Genomic DNA, 15009 nt, shown 5'->3' with positions numbered 1-15009 from the left:
ATTTTCCTATATTTGGGAATTATTGCTGTATTAAAATTTGAAGCAGAAATGCAAAATAATTTGCAATCTGTACAAAGCCAGCCAAAAGAAAATTTGTGAGTAATTACAGCTAAACTGGCATCTGTGCTCCCCTTAAGGAAAAAGACAGCTGTAGAAGCTGTGCATTAGTATTCAGATAAAAACATGACTATCTGAGAAGTTATTTTGCATGTTATTTTTTTCCTCCTCATTCTCTGTAATAAATCATGTTTGAAAAGAACTTCTAATGCTAAAGAATATTTTTAGCAACTTTATTTGATATTAACATTATGTCTAGTGATGAGGATAAAGTACCAGGTACATTCATGGGATACCCTGTCCTTTTAATTGTGTTATCTGTTCCTTTCAGTTTTTGTCTTGGTAAAAATCTGCCTTGGCACTATATGTGTGACAATTCCCAGGTAGGTACATGACATTTCTGTAAAGACTAGAATTAAAATTAAGATCAAGATTATGCCATTATCTTTGCATTTAATTGCCTGATCATATTATTATATGTGATCACATTATTATAATGTGATACATATTATCACATTAATTGCATCCTAAATATTGTATAAATAAAATTCATAGAGTGTTGCAGCATCTACCTTCTACATCAGAGCACAGCAGACTATGTCAGACTACACTGCAGCATTGCATTGAAATGTGTTGCTTTTTTTTTTTGCATATACACACTGTGGACATTTTGGGTTAAAAATTACATGATGATACCTCTGAATGGTTGAACATTTTGACTACACTAAAACAGTGATTGTTTTTCAGGCAATCAGACACTAGTCCATCCACTGCTAAGCTCTGAACACAGGGTCAAAAGAGTGATGTCCTCTAGACAATCTGCTGCTTTGAGTTATTTCCTGCCTGTTATATTGTGCCATGAATTATCTAATCTGACAACCACTGATCTATAGTAGTGATCAAAAATGCTTCCATATAAAATAATAACACTGGCCTTTGAGGCAACATCTGCTGAATTTTGAGTTTGTTGAAAGAGTTGCAGCCTTTGATCTTTTGTCTCTAATCTTTACCTGAATCACTGACCTAGATTTTTTTCTTATGAAAGTAATGCGGAGTTCCACTGAGACAAATCATTGTGTGTAAATGGTAGTATCAGACTTGCTGAGGGTATCATGATATGGAGACGTCTCAGTCTGCCAGCTTCCTTCACATAAAAGATCTTTTAGACTCTTGCAAAACTTGATTTGTTCTAGAGTAAGTGCTAAGTGAGTTTGAAACACTATGGGATTTCTGACATGTTGACTCAAGGGCTTCTTGATTACAATTTTTGAAGCAACCTCTTCCTCTATGACAGTCCTCACATCTCTCAGAAGGACAGAAGTTATAGCCTCTCTAGAGCAAGCATCATGGCCTTTTCCAAACCTGTCTGCCTTCTACCTCCCCTGCTCTGCATTTTTTATTTTCCAAGTGCCACCTGAGATGCTATTTCAAAATGTAGCAAGTTTATATTGGGTTTTGAAATACAGAAAAACTTCTACAGCAGCACTGACATTTTTAACTTGGTAATTGCATTATGTTGGTAATTGCCAGCTCTTGCTGTGCCTTTTGTTGAATTCCCTGTGCTGTACTGTTGTTCAGTGCTTGTTCCATGAGTCTCATCTGACTGCTATTTTTTCCCATAAATGGACAGTTAACCTGGTGATCCATAGACCTGGAGCTGTGGCAGTGGTGGGGTAGAAGTTTACAGTTCAACTCCTTTTTCATTTTTGTCATGAACTTAATAAACCTGTCAAAGTTAGTTTAGGTGGTCATTTGAGTATGCTGTATCCATTACTGTAGGCTTTGTTTTTCAATTTGCCATTGCAGATTGTATTCGGAACAGTCCTTATTAATACATGTTTCTCAGTGTGTAGAATTTCTGTTGTCAGGCTAAGTTTTAGGAAACAGTATTAACTACCAGAGCTTGAAAATTCCCTTGCTTTTTAATGGGCCCACCATGTGTCTGTGTATTTGGGAACGTTTTTTACAACCAGTGTGGGGCTGAGAATGAGCCTGACTCAATTTTTGTTGAATACCATGTATATTTGCAATGCTATGTAAGTGATATCTAATAACAGCAATGTGTGTGGCATTGGGTAACCAATTGAGGTGTTTTGAGAACTGTTAAAAACCATGTCATATATTTAGTATAGTATGTTTCAACTGCACCTTTGCAGCCATAAATAGTTATTTTAAATGCCTTCTTTTTTTTTTTAAGGGCTACTGTTATCAACTCAATTGGCTTATTTCAAGAATTTCTAAATATATGGTTTTCCTTGTCTAGCATAAATTCATGTTATTTGCATTGCCTTAAAAAATTATAAGTAAAAGTTATATTTATACAAATATTAATTCTTTCTTTTGTTTTTTTTTTCAGATTCCATTGCTTTTTATAAATTTTATTTCATTCAGTGTGTGAAAGCAATGAGAAACAATTTGCATAATAGCAAACAGTCAAGTGTCTGTCACTTTATAGTATATTGAAAGATCTTTCCCCATAAGAGAAACTACAAAGATATGTGTCTTAGTTTTGCCTCTTCAGCAAAACAGGTATTACATACATGTAACTTTCAGACATGATCTTACCTACCTTCCTTTGGTTTAAAAGCTGAATACATCCTGTCAATTTTTCATCCTTATGTTAGATACAGGATGGAATTGAATTTTAACTCGATTCCATTTAACGTGCATTTCTCATTTCAGTCAACTAAGGAGAAAATAAGCCCTGACAGGAAACTGGGGAACTGTTTCTCACTACCAGTAATCACCTACACAGTGTGAACACAGTAGCACAGTGTCAGCCAAAACATACTAGTTCAGCACCAAACTTGTATCTATTCTGATTGATATGTGGCTTCGTTACAGTTTGTTCAAAGCATTTTGTTCCTCACTTCATCCTTAATCTGGTTTCGGTTTTGAAAGCATACTTTATTTCCTTGAATGTAGAGTTCAGAGTGGAAATACTGTCATGTTTCAAGTCCTGTAGGAGCATCACATTTATTGCTTTAATACCATTTATTATGGTCCACAACTCTTTTCTGTTAGAGTTCAGTAAAATAATACAGAAATACAAAATCAAAGAAACTACCTGATCTTGGCCTGAAGTCTTTGCTCAGATTCCATCTTTAATAAATATTAGAAACATTTCCTGGGGCTAATCATCCTGTTAACAGTAAATTAGAGAGATATTTTAGATATGTTAGACAAATATGAAAACATGAAAATATATATATTTTCATGTATATATATATTTTAAGAATAGACACCTATTTTAAAGGCAGTGATATATATTTTTTTAATTTACATTTGTAAATTTATTTAGTACTTGCAAAATTCACTTGGCATTTTTACCATTATTTTCTATACAGTATCAGGCTGCCAAAAAAGAAAAGGAATCCTAAAATCAACAGCCTTTGCACTTGTTTTTATCGGGTCTGAAAGTGCAAAAGTGGTGCATGTTTTGTATTTTGTTCTCCTAGTCTTAGCATGTTAGCCCAAAGCCTGTCTACAGTCATTCAGAAACTGTTGCAAAGGTGTAATGGGGAGCTGAATTTGGCCTGGAGTATCCATTTATTTCTTCCTCTCAAGAAACTGTTAAGAGTTGTTGTGGAACATCAGTCTTCCCTTTCCAAATATTTCCTTATTATCCTTGAAATATTAACATTTTCCCTACCAGAAGATGACATTTTTATTATTTTTTTTTTCCTGTCTCCAGCTTTTGCACATAAGTGGCTCATCCTGGCTTTGAATTAATTCAAAGTCCCAGTAATCTTTGGAAGAGAGGATGAAGGCAATACTTTCTTTCTCTGCTTAAAGACTGAAGGAGAAAGGCCCTCTCACACCAGAACTTTGATTGCTCAAAACAGTCCCAAAAATGTGTTCCCTGATCATCTTCCCATGGGTGCCAATACCTGAAAGCTCTGCAATAGCTGTGCTGTCTGGAAACAAAGACAGTTTTTCCTTCTTAGTCATTATAGGGATGGGTTTTGAGCTTTGAAAGGATAAAACAGTCAATGTCCACAGGGATTGGGGAAATAGAGAGTAAGTATTAGTAATCTGCATTAAATGATATTAAAGTTATTCCTGGAAGAAGGAGATAGTGATGGAACATGTGATTTTATTGTACTTTAGCTCTCACTATGCATAAAATATTATCCCATAGACTATGCATCCTTGTAAAATGTGAATGATAGGTATTAGTAAAGTTTTACTGTTAAGTAACAATTATTCACTGGTAGTGCGTATCTAGGCAATAGCTTTCGGGAGTTTTCCCCCATGTAACTGATTACTGGCTGCTCCTTTAGCCTAATATTTTTATATATACATTTTGGAGGAAGAAATACTATATTAGACTAGTAAAATAGTACTAAAAAGGTGATATTGTTTTTCTTAACAATATTTTTTTAAAAGAAAAACAGCATGAACCAAGACCATCTGCATGCTGAATTCAGGTTCATCTCCTCTGTGTGTAGCATCAAGCTGACCTTTCAGTTTTCTGCATTTACGGTCTGCAGACTCTTGCAGATGCAAACAATAAAACTAGACTCACAGCATGCTTGTTTTAATTGTCATGGCTGTATGCTGACCTGTGGAAATCACTACACTAATCTTAAAGAACAAGTAAACTACAAAAAAATTGGAATAATCTAGGCAAAAGCCATAGAGCCACTTTTTAAATTTGTCCATTTTCTCTATATTCCTTTGTCTTCCATTGTTTTAACTTAGGCAGCCTTTAAACAACAAGGCTAAAGTCTTTCATGTCACTCCTTTACTTGAGAATTAGTATCTTGGAAATTGCATGAGTTATTTTTGAGCACAAAAGTGGAAAAAATATGAAACAGCGGGAATAAATAGAGAGCTTACAAAAATAGGGAAAGGGAATGAGCAGCAGAGAATGCTGTGTCTTTGTTGTCAGGAAGGGAGTGCTGAGTAGAGATAACTGCCAAGGATAAAACTGCATTAGATCTTGCCAATGAAATTAAAACAAATAGCAGAATCTTCACCCTTATAAATACAAGTAAAAAAAAAGAAAAGGAAGAGGTGAAACCATTGGGTGCAGTTTGCACTCTGTCCTTCTGCTTTTTTATTGCCCCTTTTTCCTTATTTTTAAACTCCTTATATTTATCTGCGTTTACTAGTTCATTTCCAGTGCAACTTTGTCATTGTGACTGCAGAGTCTACTCTGTATGTGTCAGTCTGTTGCCAGGGAGCCCTTGCTCTCTGAAGTACCAGTTTCACAGAGTGAATGAGTCCCAACAGGCAGCTGTATCTAGCCCACATCTTTCCCCACTGTGCATACAGGCAAGGTTTGACAGCAACAGGGGATTAGCAAAGACTTTTGTACCCACTGCATCAGTGAGAGCCCCAATATTTATCCTCCTGAGTGGCAGACAATTTCTCCCCAGTGTCTGGATCTGCCGCTCAGCATGAAAATGGCTGGGGCATACAACAGGTCACCACTGGCATTTTCCATCTTGTCTGAGATCTTCTGCTTTATAGGCAAGAGAACTTCAGTTTTCCTGGGCAAGAAAGTATCTTCTGTCATAGGAATTGTGTAGTTGGAGGTATGATTGATGGCAAAAGGCACAGAAGTAAAGACTACAGCAGCCCAATCCCCTAGTGGTAACTTACATGTATAACCAAATTCAAAAGGGTCACAAAGGTTTCCAAGCAAAGGAATGAGTCCCTTAAATCGAGGATTTGGTCTTAATGATGTTTGGAAATCAAACTCTTCAACCTTTCTGAGCAGATTAATGACAATGGTATTTTGTTGTAGGCACTGTACTTGCCCAGTATATGTTAGTTAAGGTTCTCCTCAGGTGGACCAACAAGAATAGAAGGAAGAGCAGTAACAAAAATGTCATGTTGCAGCATTTGTTAATTGTGTAGTGCAGCTACAGAGACTTCACATTCACATCTTCATTTGTCTCAGTGAATAATAAATAGTAATCAAATTACATGGAGATGGCAGTATTGAAATATCAGCTGATCGATTATTCCTTCATCTTAGAAGAGTCTTCTATTTTTAGTATTTTGAATTCATACTCTTCCTTTTTTTATCCCATTTCTTTTGAACAGTGCTCATGTGAAAGTTGATGTATATTTTATGTTTGTTTATACAGGACAGTTCTTTCAGAAGGGATTTGGTATACAATATAGTCATTCAGGCACATATGTATTAATACAAACAAAACAATATAAAGCTTCAGTATAACCAGCTAACCATCAGAATAGATTGCATTTGCAGAAACTTAGAGATCTTCCATGTCTCATTGACAATTATAGCAGTGCATGACAAGCCTAAACCAGAAGCAGTCCTAGAGATATATGCCATCCCTCACATACAGCATTTCTGCCTCCCCACCCCTGCAATTGGTGGGGATGGGTTACACTACAGAAATCACCTCATTCTTAATTTTTTGCCCAGGAAATAGGCAAGACAACTTAACTGGCTTTCCCAAGTTATACCAGTCTTACAAATTTCCTGGAATTCATCATGAAACTGCCAATGTGTTCAGCTGATATGAGAATCACAGTAAAAAGCGTCTTGTAGATACACTTCCTTCAGGTCAACAGGCAAAGGACTCACTGAGAATTTAAATCTCATCATCTGTGCTGGTGATCCATAGACCTCACACAATGCTTTAGAACATCAGGGTTTTTTTAGTTGCTGTTTTTGGTGTGACCAAAAAAAAAAAAAAAAAGAAACAAACAAACAAACCACAAGCCAACCAAACCTGTAAAGGCTCAATTTTATCTTTTTGGTTTTTCAACAGAATTTTTTGTGTAAAAAAAATTTTCTGACTTTTAATATAACACAAAAAATAAACATTAAAATTAATTTTTTTTTAAAGAAAAAGAAAGAGGAAGATGGTCCTGTGGCTTATGTAGGAAATTTGGAGACCAAGTTGCGTTTGTATTGTATATGTTCAATAATGGTCCTTGAATTTATGCCAGGTTTATAAACCCCCCCATCCCACCTTCTTCAATACCAAAATGAGGATTGACGGGGCTCACCCCCAGTTTGGGGTGACCCTGGGAGGTGGTAAAGTCTCTCCTCCAACCCAGGTCTTCAAAGAAAGACTCAGTAGTCTTCAGTCATCCAGTCTCAAGGTAGTTTATTGCATGTTATCTCAAGGCACACACACTCCCTGGCATTCTCTCTGACTCCTTCTCCCTCTGCGTCTCTCTCCGTCTCTCTTCATCTCTGTCTCTGTCTCTGTCTCTGTCTCTGTCTCTCTCCGTCTCTCCCGCCCAAGGGCTGGTGCCATCTTTTATATCACACATTACGTATTAAATGTTTATAGTTTTTCCCCAATGCCTATCACCTGTATTGAAGAGTGACTTTCTACTCTAAACCAATCTGTGAGTGCCAACATCACCATGAACATGGAGGATAGGAAGGAGAAAGAAGGAGGACAGGGCACGCCCAAATCCCTCCATCTTAGAACCTCTGACCCCCATGTACAAAACTCAGACCCCTCTGTACAAGGCCTAAAAGCCCCCTGTACAGCACTCAAAAATCCTTCCTTTCACTTTGTGACTACTTCTATTATAATATCTAAACTTTTGTGATTTCTTGTTCTTCCTGCAAGGTTGGTAAATTGTTCCATGGATCAAATTCAAAGCCACAGGGGTTTCGAGCTGCCTGCCAGGGTCTCAAATGCTTCTGATCTGGACGCGGAACATCCAAGAGTATCTGAGGGACACCTTGGGTTCTGACAGAGGATGATCAAAAATAGTGGAAACCTTAGAAGGTCTGATATAAATAATTCCAAACTAATCAGAGATTTTCCAATTTGCAGACTATCTGGCTTTTGGAATTTATTCTGGATGATGAGAAGGTATTCCTTATCACAGAATTACTTTTCATTATTATGAGAAAATGAGGAAAAAATGGGACAGAATCGACTATTTCCCCTAATTTTGACCACTTCAAAGCATGTACCTGGTTTCGTAATCAGCAGGTTTTTCTCATGTATGTGTTTTTTAGGTTGTGCTGTCAATGGGCATCCAACCCCGAACATCACCTGGCTTTACTCTGGTGACCCTCTCAGTCAGCAACATCAACTCCTGGCAGGAGGACGGATTCTTAAGATACTCAATGTCAGTGATTTCACTGATGGTGAATTCAGCTGCCTTGCTCAAAATGAAGCTGGCTCGCTCACACAAGTTATGACCCTGGCTATACAAGGTAACTTTTCAGTTTCAGTCATTTCACCCTGGAAAGGTCTTACCATGGACTTCCCTGTACTACCTTCCTCATCCTGAATTTCTCCCCTCTGAAACCATCACCATGCATATCAGGAAAAAGATGTCTTAACAATTTCTTGCCATGGATATAGATTTGCAGGGCTACTGAGTACCTTACAGTGTCTTAGCTTGTACTTTACCAAAATGACACCAGATATTTCTGTCCTGCTGAGCGTGAAACACACCTTCCTGATTCAAGCTCTGCTGATGCTGAGCCTCAACAAATTTCTCGTCCAGAAATTCAAGACAGATGTGGCAGAGTTTATACCCCTTAAAACAGAAGCCCCTGTACTAATACACTAAGGTCACTGTCTCACAGTCTCTTCTTCATTGAAAACCCTTCACTTGTAAAAGATCTGGAACTGTTCTTGTTAGAGATCTCCTAGAAGTAAGACAAAGGCAATAAAGCCACAAGAACACTGTGGTGCAGCTGGGTTCAAACAGAATATGCAGCCTTCATTGCTTCAACTGTCAGTGATGAAGAGGTGAATAATTTAACTTTTCCTTCAATTTTGCTATAAAATTTTGAGTGTGTTGCAATTCCCAGATTTATCTTCAGGACAAATGATCTGTGTAAACTATCTGGTTAAGAGACACAGTGTTTCAAGATCATAGAGTCATAGATACTGCTGGGTACTGCAGCGAACCATATCTTCATTAAATAACACACCTTTAAAAATACAGATGCTCACTGGTATCTGGCTTCACTTAACTGCCACACCATGTTATTAGCTTTCTATGCCTGATGCTTCTAGGCACCAAAAAACTGGGTATGTTACACCAAAGGCAGTCAGGGGTTTGAATCAGGTGCCTTGCAAGGGTAGGTATCTCCTTTTCACTGAATCCCTGTATTTCATCCTGGAGAACATCTTCAACTCTCTCCTTTCTAATTAAACCCCTGCTGTCAGTTTTTTAGTGTTAACATGCCTCTCCCACACTTCCTGGCAGAGTACCGGTGGTCGGTGGACAAACTGACATCTTGTTCAGCTTCCTGTGGCCACAGAGGGCTACAGCTGCCCCAGCTGAGGTGCTTACTGGATGGGGCTGAAGTCAATGCATCCTACTGCGGAGAGACACCCAAGCCATCTCTGCAACCCATCGCATGCAACAGAAGAGACTGCCCTTCACGGTGTGTCTGTCTTATGTGAAAATACCTTACATGCATTTAAGATGTGCTGGAAGAGTTCTTTGTGTGGGTCATCACACCACTGCAGCTTCTCTGGTGCCTGTTTGGAGAAGTCATGGCTAAAAGGGAGTTTTTGAGCGCTAAATCCAGACAGTTGGGATTTTGTAGCAATATTAGTGGAAAACTTTGACAGTACAAGGTAGAAAGAGAATTCACAGCTTGCAATGTTTTGGGTCACACGCCATGTTGGTTATAAATTTCATGCTTATTCTGAGTACTGAATGCATGGAAATTTTGTCACCCAAGACCTGTAGGATCATTTCTTTTTTGGCTTCATAGCAGTCTGCCCCAACAATATATCAGACAAGAAACTAAGTTTAGCAGCTATTTCATTATTTTATTCTGAGTTCTTTTGCTGCTTGAAAATCAATACCAGCAGGACTGTAGCTGTAAATGCAGCTGCAAAGAATTCCCTTAGCAGGGTGAAAATATCTTTTGTAAAATGGGCACATCTCATCAGATCTAGTGGGCATGTAGGGGGCTGAGTTCTGCCTCTTTTTGGACTTTGCTAGCTTGTGATTGCCTTGGAATTGTAATTCTCTGTCCTTGTAGTCCCCTGGTTGTCACTTACTGCTATGCACAAATGAGCCAGGACAGCTTGAAAAACTTCTGGCTACACCTAGGTCTTCCTCTGGCACATCTCAACTACTGTGTCCAATTTCTGACCCCTCACTATAATAAAGAAGGACAGAGAAGCTGGTGAAGGCTCTGGAGTACAAGTCCCATGAGAAGTGCCTGAGGAAGCTGAGGTGGTTTACCTTGCAGAAAATAGGGCCCAGGAGACCTTACCTTACCATACAGACAATTGCCTGAGAGGCTGTAGTAAGGTGGTGGTCAGCATCTTCTTCCTAGTGACAAGTGACAAGACAAAAGGAAACAGCCTCAAGCTGCATCAGGAGAGGTTTAGATTGGCTGTTAGGGAAAAATTCATCATGGTTGTCAAGCATTAGAACAGTTGGCCTAGGGAAGTGATTTAGTCATCATCCTTGGACGTATTTAAAAGATGTGTAGATGCAGTGCTTAGGGGCATGATTTAATGGTGGACTTGGCATTGCTGGGTTATGATTGGACTTGATGATAATAAAGGTAATTTCCAACATAAATGATTCTCTGACTTCACTCCTCACAAAATCTTTTTTTTTTTGACACCCTTTGGTGCAAAGAAGAGTATGTCTTGAGCTTATCCAGAAAGTCAGTATAGTGTTATGCTCCTTCCATATTAAAAATGTCCTGCTTCTGCAATTCAGTACCTCCTTAGCTGAGATGTGTAAACATGTTTTTCCATATTTTTCATGGTGTTACTCCCTCCTCTCCCTTATTTCCAGTGTGGATATGTTATGTTTCAGTATACAAACACTTAAAAGTAGTGAGCATCTCAAGAGAAATTTAGTACAATTTCCCTCATTCAATGGACATTCACTCATTCAACAGTGATTTGGGACTTGTATTAAAAAAAGACAGTCTAAGCTGAGGCAAGGAGAGGTACTAAGCAACCTGATGAGAAGTGGCCAGATTCACCACTTTTGCTGTGTCTTGGGCATATTGCAAGTTTCTGTTTAATTACCTTTTAAAATATATTCTTACTCTTCTTTGCAGACAAATGTTTTCTGAGTTGCTAGCTGAGTCAAAAGAAAGAAGCCAAAAGAGATGTGATGAAATATGAAACATGCTCATTAGCAGCAGTTTTCCTTGCTGTTGACAATAAATTCCATGGGAATGGTTTATGTCTTTTTATACCTTCCCTGAATTGTAACACAACCCCAAATCCTCCCTCAGCTCCTGAGAAACTGCTGAGATGTAAACTTAGAAATAAAAGTTGATTGACATGCAGGCCACAGCTTTATAAGCAGTACGGAAATTGCAGGTTCAACCACACCAAACTGCACAAAAGTACCAGTGTTCTTGTTTTCCAGGTTGGGAATATGTTTGCTTATACTTGTTTCTGAGACCACTGGAGTTAATCACCCACAGAAGACAGAGAAATAGAAACGGATGTCTCTCCATGGGACTGGAGAATGCCTGTTGCCTATTTTGTAAAGTAATCATAAACACTGCTGGTGAGGGACGTGATAGGCAGTATTTTACTCCCAAAACCACACAAATCCTGCCAAGTATCCAGAAACTTAATGAAGCAAACTGCTGGATTGACCATAAAACTATTCAGAAAACTAACAATCAGTTGCATTCCTGCTTTCCCAAGCCTGACTGTACAAGTGTTTCACCTAATGATCCTTACAATGACAACATGCATTAGACTATTAGGTTTTGTTATTTAGAGCCTTTTAGCTAGATAGACTAGATTTTTTTAAATGCCAGTACACAGAGGTTCAGAGCACCAGCCTCAGCTGGTAAGTGCATGGTCTGAGCTTTAGAGGAGAGAACAGTGTCCTTCCTTCCCTGGGCTAACTGTTCCTGAGCAATGTTCAGGCTTTTCTGGATTATGCCAGCTGTCAGGGGTACAACAGAGGAGGCAGGCACCAGCAGGACGCAGCAGGGTTTTGGTTATTCTCTCACAAGTTTGAAGTGGCCTGTGAGCAACTCCAGCAATTACACAGAGATAGTTTTACCTACTAAGGAGAGCTACTGGGCTAGTCCTAGCATTGTACTGCAGCTTGTGACGAAGGCCTCCATGGCACCATGGTGTAAGAGCAGACTTGCCCAACCCCTGTGCCAGGGCTGCAAGTATTTACTAAGCCTCTAAAAACAGCTTTAAGGGCTAGAAAATTAATTCTGGGCCCAAAGAGCCTTGAGAAAGGTAAATTAATGAACAATTTGCAGTTTTCTCAGATGTCATCTTCTGAACAGCTTCCAGTGAAAACTATGGGTAGCTGAGACACTAAATGAGCCAACCCACTGTTGCCTGTCTTTGGTCCAATTGACAAAGACCAGTCGATGCCAAGGATCCTGCAGACAGTGGCATGTGCCTGCTCCCTGACCTGTTCTCCTTTCTCTCACAGGTGGATGGTAACATCCTGGTCTCCTTGCACACGGAGCTGTGGTGGAGGCATACAGACGCGGCGAGTGACATGCCAGCGCCTGACAGCGAAAGGCAGCTCTGTCCCAATGTCCAACGAGGCTTGTGCCCAGGTGTCCAAGCACCCTGTGGACACACAGAGCTGTAACAAGCAGCCCTGTGTTCAGTGGGCAGCCTCCTCCTGGGGCCAGGTAAGGAACAAAGTAGCATTCCAAGGACAGTCCCATAGTGTGGGCTAGAAAAAAGAGACAGAAAATGAGGGTCGTGATTTTTTAACCTAGTATCTTTAGTTTATAGTTTGCAGGCTTTTGAGGTGGACACTAACTTGTTCAGCTCCTTCTTTCTATATATGATACACTGCCTGTTTGGATTTCTGTAGCTTCTCACGATCACTAGAATTGCCTCTCATGAACAGAGCTTTTACTGCAGACCACTGTGTCCTCCAGTGGAAAGGTCTGCAGCTCCTTGTTACAGTGCTTAGTGACACATCTGAGAAATAGCCTTCTTCAAGTCTTAATTCCCCTTACCAGCCAGTGAGAGTGCTTCAGTCTTGGCTGGCTGGAGTCAAGAATGATGATTGTGATAAGGTTCAAGACAGGAGGACTGTGCAATAATTCAGTTTTACAGAGTTGCTGATGTTGCCTGAGAATACCAAAAAGTGTGAGCTTTCTTGACTTGCTTCATGATGAAAGGCAAAATGGAAGGCTAAATGCATTTTCAAACTACTTCCTGCTGCTTTGCAGATCCTCAGATTTTCTCTTAGGAGATTGCGTTGCATCAGGGTTTTTTATAACGTTGGTAGGAAAAAGTGCCTTCAGCTACTAGAATGTGTTATTGTTCATTACTTGAAAACATCTTTGTTTAAATCTTGAAAGGTGACTGAGTTATTGTATTACAAGTTAAGCTTGGAATTATCACTTTCTATCAAAGAAGAGAATTTTCACTCTCTATGAAACTTCAGGAAAGGACTGGATCATCTTTGCAAAAACTGTTATGTGCTATATTGTTCCCCATGACATCATACTCAGCTGAGACAATCAGACGGTTCAGAATTTCTGAACTTTAGACCTAATCTCTGTGCATTATCATATAGTATTTCTGCTACCTAGCTTACAAAAAAAAGTCAAGTTCAACGTGGTTGCATACTGCCTAGTCTCCACACCAGAAGACTGTTACATGTAGTTAGGATGTACCACTGGTTCAGTGAATCAGTGACCTCCTTGGTAGTATTATGGGGTATCAGGTCACCCATTGTGCAGGTGTAGCAATCAGCTTTCCCATTTCATAAAGAAAATGAACAGCCTACCTTCTCTACCGCTACCCCTAGAATTAGTTCCTTTCCTTCATTTAATGTTCCTGGTATTTTGTTCTCCACTGTGTAATCCCATGGTGTTTTTAAGCTAGTGATTCACACTAATGACCCCTTATTCACCCTTCAGTTTGTTCTTTGATATAATTTCCAGACACTTAGAAAACCAGGTTCCTAATAGTTGATGTAATTTTAAAATATCAGAAATACATGCTTCATATCTATACCAAGTTATGTTTTAATCAAAGGAGAGGATTAGGAGAGTTTAACTGAAATATAATTGCTAAGCTTGAATATGTTAAGATGGCCTGACTTTTGGAGCAAGCTTGCATATCTTTTGTGCTTCTCATGCCTCCTGCTTTTGTTTATTGTCCTTCAATGCTTTTACATTATTCAATTGAGTGGAATATGTCCTTGGTTCAATGCATTCTTAGTTATTTGGCCAATTCAAATGCTGCAAAATGCACAGTAAAAGTAATGTTTTGAGATTTCCTGTACATAGGCTCATGGCTAATGGCATGAGAACATTTCATTTCCCCTAACAGATGATAGATACTAGGTTTAAGACTATTTAAGACTAAATTATTGAAGAGAAGAGGTAATTAATCTAGAGAACAGATACAGAAATGTAGTTTAAATGCTGCTGGAGGAGAGTGAGGTACAGCAAAAAAACGGCTGCACAGTCAGCCTTCAAATCTTGGAGAGGTCCAGAAATTTGTTGAAATCTCAACAGTCTCTGAGCGGCACTATGCATTTTATTTCACTAGCAGTTTTATAAAAAATGCAACTTGCCCTCTTTTACCTCCCCTGAGTGAATCTTCTGTGTTTGCAGTGTAACGGGCCTTGCATTGGACCACGACTGGCTGTACAGCACCGACAGATATTTTGCCAGACCAAAGATGGGACTTCTGTGTCATCTGATCAATGCAGCTCCTTACCAAGGTAGGTACCAAGAAATGTCTTATGTCTGAACCTACAGACCTTTCCAGAGATACCTATCAGGCCTATTTATTCCTAGGAACTTCAGGCAAGTTGGCCAAAAACTGGAAAATGTTCAATGCATTCCAAATCCTGACTGTAAGACTGTGCTATATCTTCTTAAGGTGCCAGTCTTCTCACTTATTTAAACACAAACTCTAACAGAAAACAAAGGGTCTCCACAGGTTTTTGTTTTCCTGCACATAAACTCCGCTGTCAACATTGTAATGACACTTGCTTTACATGAGACAGGTATATATAAATGATGACTGA

General features: G+C 39.0%; 1 protein-coding gene across 1 annotated transcript in view; it reads left to right on the top strand.

Moving 5' to 3' along the window:
• Positions 1 to 15009, top strand: part of ADAMTSL1 (ADAMTS like 1) — a 402694-nt gene that overhangs the window by 381855 nt on the left and 5830 nt on the right. The window contains exons 25-28 of the mRNA XM_053932922.1: positions 8030 to 8230; positions 9238 to 9418; positions 12433 to 12640; positions 14591 to 14700. Of these exons, the coding sequence (XP_053788897.1) occupies positions 8030 to 8230; positions 9238 to 9418; positions 12433 to 12640; positions 14591 to 14700 (700 nt within the window). The remainder of the gene's footprint in view (positions 1 to 8029; positions 8231 to 9237; positions 9419 to 12432; positions 12641 to 14590; positions 14701 to 15009) is intronic.

The sequence above is a fragment of the Vidua chalybeata genome, chromosome Z, assembly GCF_026979565.1.
Source record: "Vidua chalybeata isolate OUT-0048 chromosome Z, bVidCha1 merged haplotype, whole genome shotgun sequence".
Lineage (NCBI taxonomy): Eukaryota > Metazoa > Chordata > Aves > Passeriformes > Viduidae > Vidua > Vidua chalybeata.
This window is presented reverse-complemented; position numbering and strand designations above follow the sequence as displayed.